The sequence below is a fragment of the Oncorhynchus mykiss genome, chromosome 8 (genome assembly GCF_057628025.1).
Source record: "Oncorhynchus mykiss isolate SJ-2025 chromosome 8, ASM5762802v1, whole genome shotgun sequence".
NCBI classification, from domain to species: Eukaryota; Metazoa; Chordata; class Actinopteri; order Salmoniformes; family Salmonidae; genus Oncorhynchus; species Oncorhynchus mykiss.
The window spans coordinates 69,725,872-69,751,058 of record NC_143029.1 but is presented as its reverse complement, the minus strand read 5'-3'; the positions used below and the strand labels follow the sequence as shown (position 1 = coordinate 69,751,058).

Genomic DNA, 25,187 nt, shown 5'->3' with positions numbered 1-25,187 from the left:
TATGCATTACCTTTGACGAGCTTCTTTTGTTGGCACTCCAATATGTCCCATAAACATCACAATTGGTCCTTTTTTCCGATTAATTCCGTCCATGTATACCCAAAATGTCCATTTATAAAGCACATTTGATCCAGAAAAAAACAGCTTACCAAAACATAACGTCACTGCAAAGCATTTCAAAAGTTGCCTATAAACTTTGCCAAAATATTTCAAACTACTTTTGTAATGCAACTTTAGGTATTTTTAAACGTTAATAATCGATCAAATTGTAGATGGGCAATCTGTATTCAATACAGAAAGTAAACAAACCATGCTCCTTTTTTCGTCTTGCGCAACTCTCAACAGTGTAACCTTGTTCCAGGATGTGCTTCTTCTTCTTGCACAAATTATTAACCTCAACCAAATTCCAAAGACTGGTGACATCCAGTGGAAGTTGTAGGAACTGTAAAATGGTCCCTATCAAATATCCCTTGGCAAAGACAACAGAGGGAACGGTCAGAGGCAAAAAACAAAAAAAATTCTGAACAGTTAGTCCTCTGAGTTTTGCCTGCTACATACCAGGAGGTAAGTGGATCTAGCGGTTAATTCCAACAGCGGGTTGCCTTTGATAGTTAGCCCCAAGTCGAATAGTTGCGTAGAGGGTTGGAAGAACGCAGTGTTGCCTTCCATCCGGTATCCGGGCGCCAGGTTCAGTCTTACAGAAACCTCTGTGGTTCTTGCTGGAATCAACATGGCGGACTCAGTTATCACCTTGCAAGCTTCAGGAATAGTCTGCCCGGATGCCATTCGCACCGGGTCGAAAGACAAGGCATGTTGGTTTGGCTGCGCCAAAGACCAAAGAACATGGTGTATGGTATCGAGTTTCACACCCAATTTTACCAAAATGTCCACTCTAACATAGACTGTATGTGGGAGGTCCGCGACAACCAGTGGGTAGTGAGATACTTCCTTGGTTCTAATGCAGATTGATAGCGCACACACCACTATTGCGGTGAGCGTCGTAAAGGGAGTCGTTCCTAGTGGAAATCTAAATGTTTTTGGCACAAGGGGATGGCAGTTAGCTGTTTTCGAAATTTCGTTGAACATTTCCAAACTGATTGCGGATTTTTCTGACCAGGTTGCCAGTCTGACATCCTCAACCATAGTGCCGTTTAGGCACACGCCCCCTATCAGAGGAGGGCGGTAAGTGTCGGCTGTTGAGTCACCCAAGCCACACAGGAAAACCTCATGTTCGGTTAAGTTCCGAGTTGAACTCACCTTGTCATTTGCCACCAATGGCGGGCTCATGGACAAGTTCACCGGTTTTGCGTCAGATGCTGACGTCGAACCCACGTCGTTGCACAATGTATGGCAGGTAGCCTTGGAAGAATGCTGTAAAGTCAATGGAGTTGGCATAGGTATTTGTGACCAGATTTGATTGGTTTTCCAATCCATTAGTGGTACCAAACGGTCAATTAAATCGATCCCAATCAGCATCCATTCAATTTCGCTAGTCACATACGCGGCTCAGTGACACGCTTTCGAAGTTGAGTTTAAGTAGGAGACGTTTCAACCAATGTTTTGAAGGGTCCACTGCCCTTTTTAGTTCATCCAGCAAGGTTTCGTATATGAGGGAAATTGTCGAACCCGAATCTATCAGAGCGTGACAGGTCAAACAGTCCTCCAGGTCTGTTCTAAGGTATGGTCTGTTCGAGTTGGTTGTCCTCGTCATATCCCCAACGAAATGGAGTGGGTTGGAAGAACGCAGCGGTTTGTAATCTGTGTCGATTTCCAAGACAGGTAAGTCACCTATGTGACCCAGTGGGTCCTCTATCGGAATGGGGGAGGAGTCATCTGTTGCAACGCAGCTTATCTTGTGCATCTCCACATCCGTATCCAAGTCTATAGACAAAACCTGCAGGCTTGTGTCTAGAACGAGTGGTTCCTGGACAGAGATTTGAGTGGGGAAGGGGATAATGGAAATGTTTGCGTCCTCTCGAATTGCATGAGTTTTAGCGGACTTGGTTTCCAACGATTTTATGCCTAGTCATGATGACTTATCCTTGTACTCTTTCTCAGATTTCTTACGATGCAGTACATCTCTTATCAGAGCTTCTAGATCATCTCGGTTAGCATTTAGATCATTGTTGAACACTTTGTTGCCCTTGTTACGCTTGTTACCCTTAGGTCCTGACCCTTTGTGAGAGTTTGGTGCAGGGGCATGTCGGCTAGGTTGATCTCTACGCGACCTGTTAGATTGGTGACGTTCATCGTAGCTATTGTCACGGCGGTGGTTGTCGGGTGGTGGTTACTTGGTAGCCACCCCCTTTCATTGTCATCTTTTACCGCACATGTCCCCGATGCAGCACCTTCTAATTCGAGTGATGGTTCACACCTAAGCTCGAAAGTCGAGGTGTCTGGGCTCTTAGCCCGGCTTGCTTTTGATGCTTCAAAAGCGGTGCTTGCAAGTTCTTGGAGTGTTGAGATTGGCAACCCAACGTGGGCAGTAGGGCCCAAGTAGTTAATGAAGTTGGGAGACATGTTTGACAGGAACAGTTGTTTAAATGGCAATAAATATTCCATTCCGGTTTCAGTGAGCTTGCCAAAGTAAGCTGAACGAAGCCGGTGATAGTAGGCTTGTGGATGTTAATTTCGAGCTTGTCTGATATTGTTAGCCAACGAGCTATCGTGTTTGCGAGTCGCAGAACCACTGAATTCTGTTTTCAAAACCGTGGCAAGTTTAGCATAGTCGTTTTGCACATGTTGCTCTTGTAGACGGATGAACCTTGTCACGTGTCTGTTGGATGTTCGCTTCAAAAGGTAGAGCCTGTCTGCATTCGTAGCATTTGGGTAGCCATCCAAGGCGTCCTCTATGTCTGCTAAGAATGTCTCAGTGTCGTTTGGCTTTCCTGGAACGGGGTCAAAGAGGCGGAAGTTTTTGACGATTTTGTCAAGGAGATCCCCGCCAAGTGCGCGGGGAGCATCTACACTCTCCTGTGGGGAATTGTGGGCCGAAAGGCCAAGAGGAAAAGTCAAGCTGTGGTTGTGTTGGCGAGGAGGCCCCAATTCACTATGGGCCGAATGGCCAAGAGAAAGAGGCTGAAATCTCCTGTCATCTACATTCCCTCCGTTTCTGAGCTCCGGATGTGAGCTATGTTGCTTGGTTTGGTTGTCCTGCGATAGCGCGTGACTGTTCTGGAGTTCCTCCAGATGATACCTAAGGGTGGTGTTCTGCTGCATCGCAGAGTCCACCTGGGAGTTGAGGGTGTTTATTTTAGAGACGTAGGTGTTGCCCTTGCTCCGCTCGGCCTCATACTTATCTGTCATGGTTTGCAGTGAGAGGTCCAAAGTGTGGAGTGAGAGATCCAGTGATGCGATGTCCTCCTTTTGTTTAGAGGTCGCCTTTTCCAACTTTCTCACCTGGTCTTTCTCATCCTCCATTAAATCAGCGACTTCAATGAGTTCTGCTGTTTTGTCCTCCAACTTGGTCATTGTGTTCATTAACTGATCGTCTTTGGTCTGCAGCTTTTGGAATAGAGCATTATTGCTTTGAGTGGTTTCATTCACAACTGTTTGCAGGGCATCAAGTTGCTCGCAATGGAAACCCATTTGATGGATTGCTCATTGTTATGATTATCAGTTATTTCAATTTATGTAATGTTTGAGTTTTTGAGTTGGAGGCTGCAAACACGATTTAACTCAATTTGTAAATGTCAATGTTATTACTGAACTTGCCAAAACAGATTTAATTGATTAAATCGATTTTAATGATCAATCTAGCCTGTATAGGCTATTTGGGAATTTGAACTTTAATTCACCTGAAAGAGTTGCTATCTCTAAGTTAACGTTGAAAAGTTTAACTATGTCTCATTGGTTAGAACACATTAGTTTGCGTATTATTTAAATAATCAACCTGGAAAGGAAGTGTAGCAATTTAATGTATGTATTAAATTGAATGAGCCAATGATATCCAATCAGTTGAGACTGGTTAGATATCGTACAGCATAACCTGAATTATTTAAAAATAATTACTGGTGATTCTTCACCATCGGAGGCCACTGTTAACACAAGCTAAAATCGACCAGGTACCAGTGAAGGTAGAATTTCACAATGCTGTAAAAAGGTCTCCCTAAACACCATTAAGCTGGTAAAACAGATTTAATTTATTAATCATTTTGAATGATTAGTCAACCCTGTATAGGCTACAGGAATTAGCTTTAATTAACCTGAAATAGTTGCTATATCTAAGTTAATGTGGAACAGTCTAACCATGTCTCATTGGTTAGAACACATTCGTTTGTGTATTATTCCAATAACCAACCTGGAAAGGTAGTGTATCAATTTAATGTATGTATAAAATTGAAAGACAATATTATCCAATCAGTTGAGACTGGTTTGATATCCTACGGCGTAACCTGAATTATTTCACGAAAAATGACTGGCGATTCGTCGCCAGAGGTTACTGATAGGGCAAGCTGAGATCTCACACTATGAACAAAGGGGAAAACAAAAATGGCTGCTCCGCTTTGTTAGCTTAGCATCTGGCGCAATGCTTTCTTGCGCGGGGTTTCCACCACGCCGCACAAGGGAAGTTCCCTCCAACAAGGGAACGGGTTTGCTAGGTGTCGTCTTACGTTCAACCCTTATACTCTTCACGTTACCTAACGCGAGAGGTAGAGAGATAATGACTTTGCTTCGGTCAAACTAATATATCTACTCCAATTTCCGTAATGGCTGGCTCATATGTCCTCTGCTCCTGAAAGCGATCGACAGAAATAACACTAAGTTGGGCCGGACTAGTATTATTCTTAGAATGCCTGCATCGGCTGGTACTTATGCCCTGGCTCGTAGCATTCAGTAGACCCCCCTACACACTGGCTTTCGTCAGAAATACCACAGGGTGGTACTCTCCCGACCAGTATCTGGGTGAAATTGAACGTCACACACACACGCGCTTCTCTCCCGCACTAGTCCTGCCTATAGCTATTAATGGTATATACAGTGCCTTGCGAAAGTATTCGGCCCCTATTGAACTTTGCGACCCTTTGCCACATTTCAGGCTTCAAACATAAAGATATAAAACTGTATTTTTTTGTGAAGAATCAACAACAAGTGGGACACAATCATGAAGTGGAACGACATTTATTGGATATTTCAAACTTTTTTAACAAATCAAAAACTGAAAAATTGGGCGTGCAAAATTATTCAGCCCCTTTACTTTCAGTGCAGCAAACTCTCTCCATAAGTTCAGTGAGGATCTCTGAATGATCCAATGTTGACCTAAATGACTAATGATGATAAATACAATCCACCTGTGTGTAATCAAGTCTCCGTATAAATGCACCTGCACTGTGATAGTCTCAGAGGTCCGTCAAAAGCGCAGAGAGCATCATGAAGAACAAGGAACACACCAGGCAGGTCCGAGATACTGTTGTGAAGAAGTTTAAAGCCGGATTTGGATACAAAAAGATTTCCCAAGCTTTAAACATCCCAAGGAGCACTGTGCAAGCGATAATATTGAAATGGAAGGAGTATCAGACCACTGCAAATCTACCAAGACCTGGCCGTCCCTCTAAAATTTCAGCTCATACAAGGAGAAGACTGATCAGAGATGCAGCCAAGAGGCCCATGATCACTCTGGATGAACTGCAGAGATCTACAGCTGAGGTGGGAGACTCTGTCCATAGGACAACAATCAGTCGTATATTGCACAAATCTGGCCTTTATGGAAGAGTGGCAAGAAGAAAGCCATTTCTTAAAGATATCCATAAAAAAGTGTTGTTTAAAGTTTGCCACAAGCCACCTGGGAGACACACCAAACATGTGGAAGAAGGTGCTCTGGTCAGATGAAACCAAAATTGAACTTTTTGGCAACAATGCAAAACGTTATGTTTGGCGTAAAAGCAACATAGCTCATCAACCTGAACGCACCATCCCCACTGTCAAACATGGTGGTGGCAGCATCATGGTTTGGGCCTGCTTTTCTTCAGCAGGGACAGGGAAGATGGTTAAAATTGATGGGAAGTTGGATGGAGCCAAATATAGGACCATTCTGGAAGAAAACCTGATGGAGTCTGCAAAAGACCTGAGACTGGGACGGAGATTTGTCTTCCAACAAGACAATGATCCAAAACATAAAGCAAAATCTACAATGGAATGGTTCAAAAATAAACATATCCAGGTGTTAGAATGGCCAAGTCAAAGTCCGGACCTGAATCCAATCGAGAATCTGTGGAAAGAACTGAAAACTGCTGTTCACAAATGCTCTCCATCCAACCTCACTGAGCTCGAGCTGTTTTGCAAGGAGGAATGGGAAAAAAATTCAGTCTCTCGATGTGCAAAACTGATAGAGACATACCCCAAGCGACTTACAGCTGTAATCGCAGCAAAAGGTGGCGCTACAAAGTATTAACTTAAGGGGGCTGAATAATTTTGCACGGCCAATTTTTCAGTTTTTGATTTGTTAAAAAAGTTTGAAATATCCAATAAATGTCGTTCCACTTCATGATTGTGTCCCACTTGTTGTTGATTCTTCACAAACAAATACAGTTTTATATCTTTACGTTTGAAGCCTGAAATGTGGCAAAAGGTCGCAAAGTTCAAGGGGGCCGAATACTTTCGCAAGGCACTGTATGTATCTTGCTACACAATTGGTATAGAATTAACCCAACAGTGCGGCCTAGTCCTATTTTAGAATCCTCACAGGGGGCGCCAATATGTTGTGACGTTGTATTAGTTAATGTGATGACTGTTGCTCATCGAATTATTAAAAGTTTCTAATTGCGTGATTAACTGAATCAAGCAATTATTAACTCATTAACCTGCGGCACCATGGGAAAATATGTTTTTATTGAGTTTCTATTTCCCAAATTAACTCAAAGACTATCTGAATATCGATTTTACAACAGCCGCTAATTAATCAGTTACCTCTACAATCTCGTTCTGAACGTCGTATAATCCGGGAATCTGCACGGACCCGGGTCTCACCAATGAGTTTGTACCACACCTATCTTAGTTGATGATTTATTTACTAGAAAGCTAAAATGATGATAAAAGATACACATACACAAAAACACATTCTAGGCTATTGACTAGAACTTAGTATAACGGGCCAACACACTATGGCGCGTGTTACCCAAAATGGGGATTTCAAAGAGAGAGAAAAGAGAAAGTACATGAGAGAAATATACATTTGGGTGAATTTGTCAGCTATGCTTATTCTAACCCTAGCCTTGCCCCAAACTGCCGCTCTTATGGGTCAGAATATAAGGATGTAATTACGTGGGGAAGGTCTCTGTGGATTCTCCGCGTGGACCGTCCAGGCTGCTCAATGACGCACTTCTCAGGCGCACCTCTCTGGTCATCCTCACGATGCCAGTGTCCTTTTGGCTTAGGAGTCTGTTCCCTCGCCCTTGTTCTGGAAGGGCTCTTCTGAGGACAGACAGCTCTGTAGCTCAGAGCTCACAGCATAGGAATGAAACAGTGTAGATACCACGATTCGATGGGAGATGGAGGCTAGGTGGTTCGACTTGAATTCACCCGCTTAGACACAGCTACTCATCCGTAGCTTGGGTAGAAAAATATTTATTTGTCTTCAAACGTGTTGCGTTTTGGGTTAGTTGACTTTTGGGTTAGTTGACAGCTTGGGTCACGTAGTCTAATCTAGAAACTCTTTACTCACAGGTTTTATACCCTCGTGTCAGAAGTGGGCGTAACCGCCTTTAGGGCCCTTCTCTGGGCGTACCAAGTTATGGGCAAGGTCTAGATTTGATTCAAATCCAATTTTAGACAACTAACTTCACATTTCATCTTTACCAAAACATTCTCTTTGATTTGGACATTTTCCATAGATCGTACAATGTATAAACATCAAACATATTCTAGGTAAACTGTTGACCTTATAATGTTTTCATAATAACGTCATCTATTAACCTTTAAAAACAAAACAAAAATGACATACATTTTCATATTCCATGGAGAGAGGGAGGAGAAGGGGAAGAAAGCTGGGGAACGGAAGGAGGGTAAATGGGAGTGGAAGCGAGGAGAGGAGATGAGAGGAGAGGAGAGCAAAGAGGTCCATAAGCCCCTGGATGAGGAGATAGTGTGAGGCTGACTCTCCCAGGACAGCTTTGACAGGTTTCAGAAGTGGGGGAGCCTGCAGCTAGGAGTGTCTGCTCTTCCCGCACCATTAGGAGCGGCTGCGAGGGGCCTGCCAGGGAAAATGTGATTGGGAATATTAAGACAAACAAACAGGAGAAAGTGTTGTGGGTGTTCCCCCCTTTTGTCACAGTAGGTGAATGAATGTCACAAAACTCCAGGATGTTCTTTGTCTTTTATTGGAAATAGAAAGTGATTTCTGTAGTCCATTTCTTTCATTCCTTCCATGAACTGCCAGTCTCTTCTGTTGTTGTATCAAACAAAAGTTTCAAAATAGCATCCCAAATTAAGCTTATTACTAACAATGAAATTACATAAATCTGAGAGTACTGAATCACGTTGCTGGAAAATCTATAGCTGTCCTATCATGAACTCCTGGGTGTGAAACACAAGTAAATAAAACAGATAAATAAATACATAAAAAAGATGAAAGGGAGAATAAAAGCAGGATCAACTTTTCTCCCACAAACAGCTTAGTATTGGTGATGTATGTTCAGAGAGAGTGAAAAAGAGAGACAGCCTGCAGAGAGCACCGTCCACCCTGCCAAAATAAAGATGAGTTGGGGCCCGTGCTGAGGCCCGTAGTAAAGGAGACGTCTGCCATGGCGGAGGCCCCTGAGATCTAATCAGAGGGCTTAATATCCCCGACAGCCAGGAGACCTTGGCCCCTCTGCCCCGCCCCTCAGCTCAGACCAGCCCCAGACCTGCTCACTCATTCGGCCTCCACTCACACAGCCAGAAAAGTCCACAAAGTCGTATTCCTAGCTCTCTCTCGCACTCGCTTGCTCTCTTTCGCACACACTTGTTTTTTCCACTCTCTCTCTCTCCCTCTATTCCCTGTCTTTCTCTCTCCCTCTCTTTCCCTGTCTCTCTCTCCCTCTCTTTCCCTGTCTCTCTCTTTCCCTCTCTTTCCATTTCTCTCTCTTTCCCTCTCTTTCCCTGTCTCTCTCTCCCTCTCTTTCCCTGTCTCTCTCTCCCCCTTTCTTTCCCTGTCTCTCTCTCCCTCTCTTTCCCTGTCTCTCTCTCCCTCTCTTTCCCTGTCTCTCTCTTTCCCTCTCTTTTTATGTCTCTCTCTCTCCCTCTCTTTCCTTGTCTCTCTCTCTCCCTCTCTTTCCCTGTCTCTCTCTTTCCCTCTCTTTCCCTGTCTCTCTCTCCCTCTCTTTCCCTGTCTCTCTCGCTCCCTCTCTTTCTGTCTGTCTCTCCCTCTCTTTCCCTGTCTCTCTCTTTCCCTCTCTTTCCCTGTCTCTCTCGCTCCCTCTCTTTCCTTGTCTCTCTCTCCCTCTCTTTCCTTGTCTCTCTCTCCCTCTCCTTCCTTGTCTCTCTCTCTCCCTCTCTTTCCCTGTCTCTCTCTTTCCCTCTCTTTCCCTGTCTCTCTCTCCCTCTCTTTCCCTGTCTCTCTCGCTCCCTCTCTTTCTGTCTGTCTCTCCCTCTCTTTCCCTGTCTCTCTCTTTCCCTCTCTTTCCCTGTCTCTCTCGCTCCCTCTCTTTCCTTGTCTCTCTCTCCCTCTCTTTCCTTGTCTCTCTCTCCCTCTCCTTCCTTGTCTCTCTCTCTCCCTCTCTTTCCCTGTCTCTCTCTCTTTCCCTCTCTTTCCCTGTCTCTATCTCTCCCTCTCTTTCCCTGTCTCTCTCTCGCCCTCTCTTTCCCTGTCTCTCTCTTTCCCTCTCTTTCCCTGTCTCTCTCTTTCCTTGTCTCTCTCTCTCCCTCTCTTTCCCTGTCTCTCTCTCTTTCCCTCTCTTTCCCTGTCTCTCTCTTTCCCTCTCTTTCCTTGTCTCTCTCTCTCCCTCTCTTTCCCTGTCTCTCTCTCTCCCTCTCTTTCCCTGTCTCTCTCTTGCCCTCTCTTTCCCTGTCACTCTCTTTCCCTCTCTTTCCTTGTCTCTCTCTCTCTCTCCCTCTCTTTCCCTGTCTCTCTCTCGCCCTCTCTTTCCCTGTCTCTCTCTCGCCCTCTCTTTCCCTGTCTCTCTCTCCCTCTCTTTCCCTGTCTCTCTCTTTCCCCCTCTTTCCCTGTGTCTCACGCTCCCTCTCTTTCCCTGTCTCTCTCTTTCCCTCTCTTTCCCTGTCTCTCTCTTTCCCTTTCTTCCCCTGTCTCTCTCTCTCCCTCTCTTTCATTGTCTCTCTCTCCCCGTCTCTTTCCCTGCCTCTCAGTTTCTTGCTCTGTATCTTGCTTCCTCTCTGCTATTACTATGGCCCTGTGTAGCCATTAATAGGGACAGTTCTAAACGCGAGGTGCCAAAACTCAGTGTCATAAAAAAATGTGCCCACTTCCCCAATGTTAAAAATATTTTCGCACAGCCCTCGCCTTGTCCTGTAAAACATTTTTGAACACCGTCCCCCTCATAAGAATAACTCAAATTAATGTTTCCGACCACAAATAACAATAACTTTAGTGACCCTGTGTTTATAAATATGGATATTGACTTTGCCACTTTGGCATGCTTTTGTGGCACAGTCGATTACACACAAGGCTATGGGCCAGAAGATTGAGGGTTCGCCGACCACCACACCTCTCCCGGCCTGTTTCATTAGACCCACACTATGATCTGAGCCAGCTGTAGACAATGATCAGCTAGGTGGAAATCAGATTTTTAACATGTTGATGTTATATTTATAATTATATATGCAACAAATGTTACACCAACAGTTTCTGTGCCAATGCACCACAACCAATAAGCAAAGCATACTGACTTTGGGTGCTTCAACGTCATGATTTACGTTTTTAACACCACAATCTGGACAGGTTGGATGCCTGAATTATATTTTGAACGAACGTGCACATGTAGCCTACAGGAGACTTTTGAAGTAGCTTAATCAGATTAAACGTTGTGTTTATGGAAAGGGGTCACCTAGTCCGTTGCACAACTGAATGCATTTAACTGAATTTAACCCAACCCCTCTGAATCAGAGAAGTGAAGGGGGCTGCCTTAATCGACACCCATGTCATTAGCGTCTGGGGAGCAGGTGTTGTTGGGGGTTAACTGCCTTGCTCAAGGGCAGAAATGCAGATTTTTCTACCTTGCCGGCTCAGGGATTCAAACCAGCAACCTTTTGGTTACTGGCTTAACGCTCTTAACTTGATGCTACCTGTCTCCCCTAAAAGGTAATACATTTTAAAAGATAAATTACAAATATTTAGGCTATATTGAAGTGTTAGGTTCTAGGTGCGCGAGGAATAGCTGCTCGGAGGCAGAGCACGCATGACGCTTTCCTGAACAACTGGGCCTGTTGGGAACATATGTGGCCACATTTTTATAGCACGACTTAGGAGAATGATGATCCGCAACAGACAGCGTATCTCAGGTCTTAAAATACGGCCAGACTGGCCTGGTATTGTGTCTTTATAGGCCTTATAAACTGTCCAGAGTAGACCCACAACTGATCCAAATTGAATTAATGGAATGAAATATTCAAATCACATGATTCTACGTGTGGTATCATTGTTAGTTAACATATTGCAGATCTGGACAAACTATCCACCTACCACTATTGTCACTTTGAAAGGTGGATAGAGGGCAGGATAGACAGTTAGACTGGTAGACTATATTAGCCTGTGGTATAGTTAGTAAGTGGAGATGTGCAGTGCATAATGGAACCTCCAAAACATCTTGATATAGGGGAGGTGCATGCAAGCAGATGAGGACATTTGTCTACAATGGAAGAAATGATATAGTAAAACCTGCACATTTAGTGAATGTGAACCTGGGGGAAAATGCATTATAAAAGCTAAATAAAAAGTTAGACAACACTCCCCTAATAGCCCACTGGGTGTTTTTACTCATAGTGTTTCAATTTCTGATGATAAAGCTGTGAATTCATATTTGCCAGAGATATGTTTCAAGGATTGGTACAAACGTACCAATGACTTCAACCCACTGAATATTGATGTATGAACAAGGTCAGAAGACATGTTAACATCATGATATGAGGAGCTCACCTGACACCTCTCTTGTGTACTGTATTGTAGGTAGGCCGGTGTGGGATTTACAACCCATCCCCATGATGAAAGTGTTTATTTATAACTAGGGAAGTCACTTAAGAACAAATTCTTATTTATAATGACGGCCTACTTGTAAAGTCCCCTAACCCGGATGACGCTGGGCCAATTGTGCGCCGGCCTATGGGACTCCCGATCACGGCCGGTTGTGATACAGCCCGGGATCAAACCTGGGTCTGTAGTGATGCCTCCCAGTCTTGAAGCTTTTTTTTGTCGTAGGGATTTCTCTGCCTCCCAGTCCAAAAATGATAACTCACTGTTGTTGGGTTGACCTGTTTCTATGCAGAGCAGACAGACAACACCATGGCTTTAAAAAACAGCTATTGTCTGCAAGCCTATTTTCAGTTTTTAAAAATATGTCAAAAACACAATCAAAGCCACAATCATTGTAGCCTCTTAGAACAAAGTAGTTGTATAGTTAAAGCGTTGGATATTCTCATGTTGTAGTTAACCTTGGGATAAAACAAGGCTGTTGTGAATAGAACATCCAGCAAGCTGTCTCTATCTCTGTCTGTTTGTCCTTGTGTTTTTAAAAGTGTGCCAAAACCAATACCATAGCTGTAGCATTGTTTGTTGGTTCATTAGTGTGACTTTGTTCATATCAGTGTTCAACACGGTGTTTAGTTTAGTCGTGTATCACAGACAACTGTCACTGAGATATTAGTAGCCAGGCAGTGTCTGTCACTCTGGATGTAAAGCGCGAGCTGGAGATATATAAACGTTTATTTAAAAATATATATTTAAGGACCGTAGGTGGCGGCCATCCTGGTGTCTGTTTGCCGGAGCTACGTGAGCCTCAGGCATATGCAGCTCAATAATTAATATCAGCTCTCCCTGGTGCACTCAAATTGGGACATGTTGATGTTGCGAGCTCCGCCATGCGCCCGTGCGCTGCAGTGTGGCTCCCATCAGGGGCAAATGGGCTGAAGCGACCCCAAAGTGCTCTCAAATAGACACCTCACCTTTAGCGGCTGCTTTTCATTCACCTCCCTGCGGGCCTCAGCCCCTCAGCCCAGGCGGTGCATGCATTAAGAGAAAAGTTATTTTGAGAAATTCAAATGAAGCCTGGCCCCACATGGTAACTTTTCGGAAGCAGTCTGTACGTACTTCCTTAAAGCACAGGGGTCTGGGATAACAAACGCCATGTTTGAAGTGCCCCTCTGAGAACACAGAAGAGACACACGCACACACACTCACAAACACACACACACACACACAAATTACACAGACAAGCACACACGCATACACCCATCTCCCTAGTCTACTGTAGCAACGTGGACTATCTATGGCTTAATTAAAGCACAAATGCATAGTATATATTTATATATTTTAAGTGCTAGGCAAGTTGTATGCGTGTATGTGTTTATATCATAGTGACTGTAGTCTTAGTCTGCATAAATAAATAGTGCATCTGCATGAATATTTATATTGTCAATATCATTAGCGATGTAGAGTAATGGAGGCCATGTTTTGCACGAAGCAATGCCAATTTCTTCTGTGGTTGTTTATTTTCTAGTTTGTTGTCCCCACAGTATTCCTAAATAAAGATCATCATTATTCTCATACCATTATGTCCTAGCTCACTGTAGTGTAGCAGCACAGCCAGGTCAATCAAAGCCTATCAAAGTTCACTTCTTTTTTTCTTAATTACTGACATCATAATGTCATTTATTGTCCGTACAACATATTCAGGCGCCCGGATTTAGTGCGTTTTCCTAGCTATTGTCGACGCATATATATATTGGCTTTACAATCATTTGTTGCTCTTTTTTGTTTCTGTTTCATTTAGCCTATTTAATTGTGTTTTATTTTGCATTTGCCGTTATTTCCTGATAGCTGTATTTGTTTTGTTAGCAACATTTTAAATAATTTACTATGATTTCAAAAAATAAACTCATTTTTGTTTTTCCTCTTTCTCTCCCTCTCTCTCTGTCCCTCTCTCTCTGTCCCTCTATCTCTGTCCCTCTCTCTCTCCCTCTCTCTTTGTCTCTCTCTCTCCCTCTCTCCTTCTCCCTCTCTCCCTCTCTCTCTCCCTCTCTCTCTCTCCCTCTCTCCCTCTCTCTCTGTCCCTCTCTCTGTCCCTCTCTCTCCCCCTCTCTCCCTCTCTCCCTCTCTCCCTCTCTCTCTCTCCCTCACTCTGTCTATAGTATTTGTCCAGGCCAGCAAGCTCCAGCAACACATCTTCTCAGCCCATGGCCAGGAGGATAAGATATACGACTGCTCCCCGTGCCCACAGAAGTTCTTCTTCCAGACCGAGCTACAGGTAAACCCAAACTTAGCCCTGGTAGTGGTCACCAACACCAAGCACACGCACGCACGCACACTCACTCACTCACTCACTCACTCACTCACACACTCACACACACATGCAAGCAGGAGCACACACACATACACACATTACACTGTGCCCCCTCTCTGTTCCGGTTGAGACTGGGAGACTCAGACAGAATTACCCCAGTTGGTTTCCAAACTAATTTGTGATCAACAGATATAGAATGATTTGATTTGCTTATTAGACCTTACATATCTAGAATTAGAAGGATTAGGAGAATGTGCTTTTTGGGGAGTATTAACTATACTGTGCAGAGAAAAAACACAGTTCAGTCAATAATATGCCAGCAACTCCCAGCCTCGTAATCACAGAGGAGGCACTCATAGCTAAATATGATCTGTGACTGTAGGGATGCCAAATCTGCCCTTCAACAAAGTTAGAATTTGGACTCTTTGAAACGTTCAACGTTGTAGAGATAATCCATTTGCAAGCCATCTCTTCCCACTATCCTCAGAGTACTTAAACAAAATTAAATAATTTCAGTCGTCAACTTGTTGTTTTTAAGCAGCTCGATCATATTTGGGGGAATTGTACCCTGGCAGGGCATGCCACATCTTTCCTAGTTCCTTGTACAAATCTTTTATTTTCTATCAGTACTTCTTGTATCTCTCATAGTTGAGAACTAAGAACCCTAACATATATGAATATAGCCATCTGAGTAGAGACAATTAAAGTGTTCATATGTCCAAGCACCTTGTGAAACCCGCTAGTACACTCTTGGAAAAAGGGTTCCAAAAGGGTTCTGCGGCTGTCCTCATATGAGAACCTTTTTTGGTTCCAGATAGAATACGTTTTGATTCCAGGGAGAACTCTTTTGGGTTCCATGTAGATAGGGTTCTAAATGGAACCCAAAATAGTTCTACCTGAAACCAAAAGGGGTTACTCAAAGGGTTATCCTATGGGGACAGCCAAAGAATCCTTTTCGGTTCTAGATTGCACCTTCTTTTCTAAGAGTGTACCGAACATCATACTACTGACCTCTAACCCCAACCACCACTTACACAGATTGGTGGCGCTAGCTCAGTATTAGCATCGAGCCAGCAGATGGAAGGGTGAATCCAAGGTTTTAGCTTAGCATTGATCAGACAGTTCATGTTGAGATTCAGCCAGTAAACACATATCCATGGTGTGCCAGGAGGAAGGTGAATGTGATTATTATCTACCGGTCAGTTGAGTCTACAGAACAGACCAGCATGAATAAAATAAGTGTTGATGCACCACCCACCAACATACAGGTTCCTCATGGAGGACAAGGTTATTAGTAACTAAAAAGTATTGTGTTTAACTAACACGTCTTGTGTGTGTTCTCTATCTCTCTACACAACATGGCAAACAGCATCTGATTTATCCCACTTCATCTCTCATTGGAACGAGTGTTTGGAGTGTTTTCGCTATAGCCAGGGTTGTTACAAGTACCTGTAAACAATCTCAAATAACCTGGGGATGTTTTTCCTACTTTTTACTCTGACATGTTTTGGGATCCAGCTCCCGGAGGTGTTGTTTCATGCTTATATTGTTTTACACCCTTTGTGAAGAGATGGAGAGCAAACATGAAAGATCTATGGCACTTTGTTGTGGAGCAGAGGGTTGTGAAAAGGAGAGCATGTATTGAGCATAGGGGATAAGATCATCATCAAATTCAACCTGTGCCATGGCATGTTCTTGAAGCAACCCCAAGTGGGTGCATACGCACATAGACACACACACGTGTGCGCACATGCTCAAACACACACATGCACGCACACACACACACACACACACACACACACACACACACACACACACACACACACACACACACACACACACACACACACACACACACACACACACACACACACACACAGGCTTATCACACTTAAACATGCATTCAGAACACAGCATTACATACATTCACATTATATAAGATACACAAGCAGTTTATTAACACCAAGACCATCCACTGACTCCGCCTGGAGTTCCTTATTTTTAATAATGAAGACACGTGTTTTCAATGTTTCTAGAATATACAGTTGAAGTCGGAAGTTTACATACACCTCAGCTAAATACATTTAACTCTTAGGGCTGAAATCCCGTGAACGGGATCGATATGACAACAGCCAGTGAAAGTGCAGGGTGCCAAATTGAAAAACAACAAAAATCTCATAATTTAAATTCCTCAAGCATACAAGTATTTTACACCATTTTAAAGTAAACATTCTCATTAATCCAGCCACAGTGTCTGATTTCAAAAAGGCTTTACAGAGAAAGCACCACAAATGATTATGTTAGGTCACTACCAAGCCACAGAAAAACACAGTCATTTTCCAGCCAAAGAGAGGAGTCACAAAAAGCACAAATAGAGATAAAATTAATCACTAACCTTTGATGATCTTCATCAGATGACACTCATAGGACTTCATGTTACACAATACATGTATGTTTTGTTTGAGAAAGTTCATATTTATATAAAAAAAATCTGAGTATACATTGACTCGTTATGTTCAGAAGTTCCAAAAACATCCAGTGATTTTGCATAGCCACATCAATTTACAGAAATACTCATCATAAATGTTGATGAAAATACAAGTGTTATACATGGAATTATAGATATACTTCTCCTTAATGCAACGGCTGTGTCAGATTTCAAAAAAAGCTTTACAGAAAAAGCAAATCATGCAATAATCTGAGAACGGCACTCAGAAAACATTTACATATATCCGCCATGTTGGAGTCAAGAGAAATCAGAAATAACATTATAAATATTCACTTACCTTTGATGATCTTCATCAGAATGCACTCCCAGGAATCCTAATTCCACCATAAATGTTTGATTTGTTCGATAATGTCCATAATTTCTTCCAAATAGCTAATTTTGTTAGCGCGTAGAAGCCTCAAACAAGTTTCTAAAGACGGTTGACATCTAGTGGAAGCCTTAGGAAGTGCAACTTGACCAATATCCCACTGTGTATTCGATAGGGGCTGAGTTGAAAATCGACCAACTTCCTGTTTGGATTCTTTCTCAGGTTTTTGCCTGCCATATGAGTTCTGTTATACTCACCGACATCATTAAAACAGTTTTAGAAACTTCAGAGTGTTTTCTATCCAAATGTACTAATAATATGCATATATTAGCAACTGGGACTGAGGAGCAGGCAGTTTACTCTGGGCACCTTATTCATCCAAGCTACTCAATACTGCCCCCAGCCATAAGAAGTTAAGCCATTTTGCCACAACTTTGGAAGTATGTCATTTTGTACCAGCTTCCTCCAGCATCTTCACAAGGTCCTTTGCTGTTGTTCTGGGATTGATTTGTACTTTCGCACCAAAGTTTGTTCATCTCTAGGAGACAGACCGCGTCTCCTTACTGAGCGGTATGACGGCTGCGTTGTCCCATTGTGTTTATACGTACTATTGTTTGTATAGATGAGGCATTTTGAAATTGCTTCCAAGGGTGAACCAGACTTGTGGAGGTCTACAATTGTTTTTCTGAGGTCTTGGATGATTTATTTTGATTTTCCCATGATGTCAAGCAAAGAGGTACTGAGTTTGAAGGTAGGCCTTGAAATACATCCACAGGTACACCTCCAATTGACTCAAATAATGTCAATTAGTCTATCAGAAGCTTCTAAAGCCATGACATCATTTTCTGGAATTTTGAAAGCTGTTTATAGGCATAGTCAACTTAGTGTGTGTAAACTTCTGACCCACTGGAATTGTGATACAGTGAATTATAAGTGAAATAATCTCTGTAAACAGTTGTTGGAGAAATGACATGTGTCATGCACAAAGTAGATGTCCTAACCACCTTGCCAAAACGATAGTTTGTTAACAAGAAATGTGTGGAGTGGTTGAAAAACGAGTTTTAATAACTCCAACCTAAGTGTATGTAGACTTCTGACTTCAACTGTAGATGTCTCTTTTCTACTGGATCCATAATGCGGCATACTGCTCGTCAAAGTTTATGTACCGTATACGAGTTGTTTGTTTTGGGATGTTGGTTTTTATATCACTACTCAAAAATGTCTCCCTAACATGGTGAAGATATTTGTCAATCTCTTTGTAGTGAAGCTGTCATCCAGCAATGAGGAGGTAGATGTTGCTTCTCTCTCTGCCTGGTCTACCTGGAGTTTTGAGTTTCTCTCTCCTCCTACACCCAGACACTCTGGCTACCTCGACTCCTCATCTCTCACTGTAGTCAGAGAGGTCAGGGGGTTACTGCAGGCAGGGGGGAGAGAGAATAGGGGAAGCAGGCATGGGGGAGAGACTAGAGGAGAGGGAGAGCTGTCTGCCATGGTAGGCAGGTAAAGGGAAGCAGCAACAATATTTTATTAATTTGCTGCTGAGATTCCCTGAAACAGACCAGGCTGTGACTGGTATGCAGGGCCACTCCCCTCTCCCCCACCGCCTCCCCCCTTCTCCTACACCGCCTCCCCCTGTGAACTCTACCCTGCGAGGGGTAGACAATTTTTGCCGGCCTGTCGAGATGGATGATGGGAGAGCATCCGTCTAATCAGCCCTCCCAGGACCCCCCTCCCGGCCACCCCCTCGGACCGGACAGATTGACTGACTCCTGGGCCTCGGTGACCCAGAATCCACAGTCCAGAAGAGACTCTGCTCTCCCCTAGACCATCATTGTTTCCTGAATCCTCCTGTGATCCGTCCCCAACCTCCACACACCACCTTTCCCCTTCCCCCATCCCATTAAAATATGGAGTGGAGATATTGCATGAGGTACTGATGGGGAGGGCCAATGGTTCAGTGTTGGTGCTATCAGGGCTAGCTGTGGTGTGGTCTCCAGTATGGTCTCCCTGCTCTCTCTCACTCGCTCTCTCTCTCGCTCTCTTTCTTTCTCTCTCATTCTCTCTCTCATTCTTTCTCTCCCTCTTTCATTCTCTCTCTCTCTCATTTTCTCTCTCTCTCTCTTCCACCACCCCCTACCGTCCACCACCCATGCACCTATAGGATAGGGGTAGGAGACACATCCTCTTCTAGTCTCTCCTCCAATCTACTGTACTCTTACTTCCTCCCATGCCCTTATCCTGGTTTGGACAAGCCAGGGGTTTGTGGATACTCAGGACTGGCCATACTGAACATTTTTTGTTCTCCCCTTTCCTCAGTATTAGATTCAGTGGATGTGTCTCTTCCTTATTACATAAGGCACTGAGTCACTGACAATGCTCTACTATTCCACTGGGTTAATGAGGCAGATATATTAACTGATGGAGGTGGCAGTGAATTAGCCACAGCTTAAATCTTTCTATAAGTGGAAGTTCATTTTGCAGTTCCACTTACATTTGTACATTTTTTCTGGGATGAAATTCCCCCTTGTTCCTCTTGGCTGGGGCTCTTTTTTATACTACACTTTCATATCATTCCTTGGAAGTCATGTATGTCCTGCTCCAATTGACAGATGAGAGGAGAGGAGAGGAGGGGAGTGAGTGGGTAGTCAATTTGTACACTAGGACTTCTCCTTCTCCCTTTTCTTAGATACCCGCAGGACACACCTTAATTGGAGTGTCTTTTAAAATGATTCCTTCAAAGACGCCAAGTAGTCACAAGAACACGTCTGTATCATGTTGTACTTCTTCTCACAAATTAAATCCTCCTTTTTCCTCTGTGTGTGATAGCCATTATTGCCAAGCTTTTAATAAATGAAGGAAATGTATTAGCTGGCGTGTCGCCGTGTTAGTGTAAACAGCGAAGCATGTCGTGACATCCATAATGTCTGGGGAAAATACTTCAAAATTGGGAGAAAAGATTATATCTTGGAAATAGAGCAGAAATAATCACCATGGTTTGTTGTATTACTAATGATATTATTGCATTAGCATATGTAATAGCATAGCCCATTCTACTGTAGATCGGATAACAATTTTAGGGTAATTTCTCAAAGTCTGTGAGAGCCAAATATACACGGTCATCACACAAAATATTATTTAAACAATATTACATTATATTATTTAGTGTTAAGTTTGTCAGTGTTTTTTGGAGAGTGATGTTTATCTGTGTTTTTGGGTCTCTCGCCGACGTTGAGAAACTGAAACGAGGCAAAGCATTATTCTGACACGGTACATCGGGACTATAATTCCCATGAAGATTGATTTTAGAATGTGCCCATTTGGAATATGCCCCCACCTTGAGTGCATCATGTCCCTAACACTTTCCACTCTGAGGCTGATCTACATTTCACTTTTTGAGAATACACTATCTTCATTTGCCAAGTGTGACAGCTTCACATGCGTTTGAACTTCTGTTTTTACCTTTTTAAATGACAAGCCGTTCTTCTATTCATCACCCCAGGTGCTCACAATGCTGTCACTATTTCAAAAAGTTGAGCATCAAAGTAAAAGTGAATAAAAGAGCACAACTGTTTGTTTGTGATGCGCTATAATTAATATTTAAATGTATCTATAATGATGTACAAACACGCTGTACAAACAGTCGTCCAGCCCTGTAAAAGGGGATGTGAACATTGTGAGATGAATGGCGACGACGTAACACAGTCTCGGCATTCTACTTTCCTACTATAGGTGGATCAGAATTAGACAGCATGACAAACCTAATGATCCTAGGAGGATTTTCTCACTGCAGTGTGTATGTGTGTGTGTTTGTGTATGTGTGTATGTTTGTGCGTGTGTGTGTGTGTGTGTGTATGTAGAGTATGTGTCTCTGTTTCTTCCTCCAAGGGTGGATCTGATGTGTACATGCAAACACAGTGTCTGGAGGGAAACATGACAAAAACTCCCAGAAGCCTTTGAGGCATTCTCTTTCTCTTCTTCCTCCGCTCGCTGTACTACAGGGAAAAGTTAAAACCAAACAGAGGGAGGGATGCTCAGTGCTGGAATTCATCATCGGATCTGTTCCCTAACACACACACATTTGTATTTCTATTTCACTTTCTGACACTTTGATGAAGCTTGTCATTAACGCCGCTTGAGAAATATATTCCAGGTTTAAAGAGATTCACTCTGCAAATGTTTGATTCTAAACGTGTTTTACAAAACCCTGTTGAGGCTAGCTGGTCCTCACAGCGTCAGATTAAACAGTTCTTCACAGATACGTTTTCAAACATGTACAATAATTATTAGACATTTCAATTCTGTACAAATGTTACATGACACCAATTGTGTGGCTATTAAAAGTGAATATTCTGACTGACTCTCTCCAAACAAGTGGGTAGATGTGAGAGTGTATTTGTTCTTTGTCGGCGTCACAGTTTCAACTCAAATCTAACAGTAGCCTCAAATTTACTCCTAAAATTCACTCTGTCACTGAAGTAGCTAGAGCAGCGAGAGGAAAGGAGAGAGAGACATAGAACAGAGAGAGGGGTATTGTATGAGTGAGTTTGCTGTGCTGTGTTGTAGCATCATCATGCAAACTCTTGTGCGTAAGGGAAGCAGTTAAATGTGAGAGTAATTTTGTTTTGTTTCTGGGACTGTGGAGCTCCATGGACCCCATCTCCCTCCCAGTGACAGGCTTGGATCTCACATCCTCTACCCCCCTTCCACCCCCTGCCTCAGTCTAATTAGTGTGTGTAGCCTAGGGCTCACGTCCCACCAAGACTCATCCCCACCATCTCCCTCCCAAGATGGCTCCCCTAAGAAAGATCCTTAATTGGGTTCTTTAGTCATAGTCTACGTTTTAAGTGTGGAAAGGCATCTGTGTTTGTAGCTATCACCTCAGAAATCAGCTCAGATTTTTCTCTTTCTCTCGCTCACTGCTTTCTTTATCTCTCTCTTTTCACTGTCTCATTCTCCCCATCTCCCTCCCTCTCCATCTGCTCTCTCTCAATTCCTGTATGTATCTCTCTCACCATCTCTCTCTCTCTCTCTCTCTTATTTTCTCCCCATCTCCCTCCCTCTGCCTTCTCTCAATTCCTGTATATATCTCTCTCACCATTTCTCTCTCTTGCTTTCTCTCCATATCCCTTTCTCTTTCTCCCCATCTCCCTTCCCTTCCTATTTCTATCTCCCCTCCCTCTTTCCATCCCTCCCTCTCTCTCTGTTCTCTCTCTCCTTCCCTCTTTGCCACTCTGTAGTCGCTTCACTTAATGAGGCTCTATAATAACCCAGTGGTTGTGCAGTTGTTTTGCTACCTCAGTCACTCACTGCATAGTGGGTTTCTAGCACCATTCACTTGTCTACATAGACAGGGTAATGATTATCATTTGGTGGAACAAAGCACACTAGCCATCCAATAAGGGATCTGTCTTCTCCCGTTGCACCTCAAAAAGTATCATTACTCAGGATATGACCCAGATGCAGGCACAGGAGGTGGATGGTTCGGTACTCAGAATATTTCTCGCCGATACATGGAGGAGGTCTAAAGAAGAGCGGACCAAGCTCTCTTCCAGGTAAGCCGACAGCGGCGAATGAACATCTGGGCCGAGGGTATGCTGACCTCTTCCTCTTGCTCAGGGAAGAGGGGGGCTGGTAACCCAAGGAACACTCGAAGATTGAGAGTCCAGTGGCCGAGCAGGGAAAGGAGTTGCGGGCGTACTCCACCCACACAAGTTTCTGGCTCCAGGTGGTGGGGTTGGCAGAGACGAGGCAGCGAAAAGTAGTTTCCAGGTCCTGATTGGCTCGCTCCGATTGGCCGTGGAGCACAGGCTGGCCAATGAACCATTGAGGGTGCAGAATGCTTTCCAGAACCTGGATGAGAACTCAGGACCCCGATCAGAGACCATGTTGACCGGAAGTCCATGGATCCGGAAGACATGCTGCACCACAAGTTGGGCCGTCTTCTTGGCTGAGGGTAACTTGGGAAGGGGAATGAAATGTGCAGTTTTGGAAAACCTATCCACCACAGTAAGGATGGTGGTGTTGCCAACTGATGGAGGGAGACCGGTGACAAAGTCCAGGGATATATGGGACCAAGGGCGATGATGAACAGGGAGTGGTTGAAGGAGGACAGCTGGAGCGTGCCGCAGAGTTTTGTTCTGTGCGCACACAGTGCAGGCAGCGATGAATGAGGAGATGTCTGGAACCATGGTGGGCCACCAAAAACGTTGGCTGATGAAAGCCAATGTCTGATGGGAGCCGGGATGACAGGGGAGTTTGGAGCAATGGGCCCATTCCAGGACCGGGGACCTGGCCAAATCTGGTATGAACATCCAGTGTCTGGCTGGGAACGCTGCGCCTTGAAGCTCCGGCTCTCAATACCTCAGACTAGTGTAGCTGCTAGACCGGAGGTAGGGAGGATGGTCTCAGGGTCAGATGGTGTAGCATCGGAACTATACAGGCGGAGAGGGTGTCAGTCTTCACTTTCTTGGACCCAAGGTGGTAGGTGATGGTTAAATTGAATTGAGTGAATAACAGGGGGGAATGGCCCTGGCCCGGGTATCCTGGAAGGATATTGACCTCATCCCGTCCGTAGAGGATGCCTGGTCGTTCTTTAAAAGTAATTTCCTCACAATCTTAAATAAGCATGCCCCTTTCAAAAAATGTAGAACTAAGAACAGATTTAGCACTTGGTTCACTCCAGGACCTGATTGCCCTCGACCAGCACAAAAACTTCCTGTGGCGGACTGCACTAGCATCGAATAGTCCCCGCAATATGCAAGGGAAGTCAGGAACCAATACACGCAGTCAGTCACTAGTTCCAAAAACATCAAGTGATTTTGCATAGCCACATCGTTTCAACAGAAATACTCATCATAAATGTAGATGATAATACAAGTTATACACATGGAATTATAGATATGCCTCTCCTTAATGCAACCGCTGTGTCAGATTTCAAAATACGTTTGTGGAAAAAGCAACCCATGCAATAATCTGAGACGGCGCTCAGAACAGTAGCCAAATTAGCCTCCATGTTGTAGACAACAGAAACCAGAAAATACATGAAAAATGTTTCCTTACCTTTGATGAACTTCATCAGAATGCAGTCCTAGAAATCCCAGGTCCACAATAAATGCTTTTTTCCCGAAAATGTCCGTTATTTATGTCCAATTAGCTACTTTGGTTAGCGCGTTTGGTAAACAATTCCAAAGTCATTGGAAAGTCATGTCCAAAAGTTCCGTAACAGTCAGTAGAAACATGTCAAACGATGTACTGAATCAATCTTTAGAATGTTGTTTACATATATCTTGAATAACGTTCCAACCGGAGAATTAGAATTACTTCAGATGAGCGGTGGAACGCAAGTCCTTCCCCTGTGAACGCGCCTGGTGAAAGCATGGTCCACTCATGGCTGTGGTGACTATTTCCTGTGTCAATCGACCCCCCCTTCACATTAGACTCATCAGACTCTAATGACTGCTGACATCTAGTGGAAGGCGTAGGAAGTGAAAACTCATCCATATCTCGCTGTAATTTCAATGAGACCTTGGTTGAAAATCTGCCACCTCCAGAAAAAAAACAGGAAGTGGAATTTCTCAGGTTTTTGCCTGCTATATGAGTTCTGTTATACTCACAGACATCATTCAAACAGTTTTAGAAACTTCAGAGTGTTTTCTATCCAATACTAATAATAATATGCAAATATTAGCAACTATGACTGAGGAGCAAGCCGTTTGATATAGGCAACATTTATCCAAGCTACTCAATACTGTCCCTGCAGCCATAAAAAGTTAATAAACAGATCACTGACCATTTCGAATCCCACCGTACCTTCTCCACTGTGAAATCCGGTTTTTCGAGCTGGTCACAGGTGCACCTCAGCCACACTCAAGGTACTAAACGATATCATAACTGCCATCGATAAAAGACAGTACTGTGCAGCCGTCTTCATCGACCTGGCCAAGGATTT

At 43.6% G+C, this 25,187-nt stretch overlaps 1 protein-coding gene across 10 annotated transcripts in view; it reads left to right on the top strand.

The window, feature by feature from the left end:
* LOC110530414 (zinc finger protein 521) overlaps nt 1-25,187 on the top strand; it is a 189,880-nt gene that overhangs the window by 142,249 nt on the left and 22,444 nt on the right. For all 10 annotated transcript variants that reach the window (XM_090182424.1, XM_090182422.1, XM_090182420.1 and 7 more), the window contains exon 7: nt 14,272-14,387. In XM_090182424.1, the coding sequence (XP_090038550.1) occupies nt 14,272-14,387 (116 nt within the window). The remainder of the gene's footprint in view (nt 1-14,271; nt 14,388-25,187) is intronic.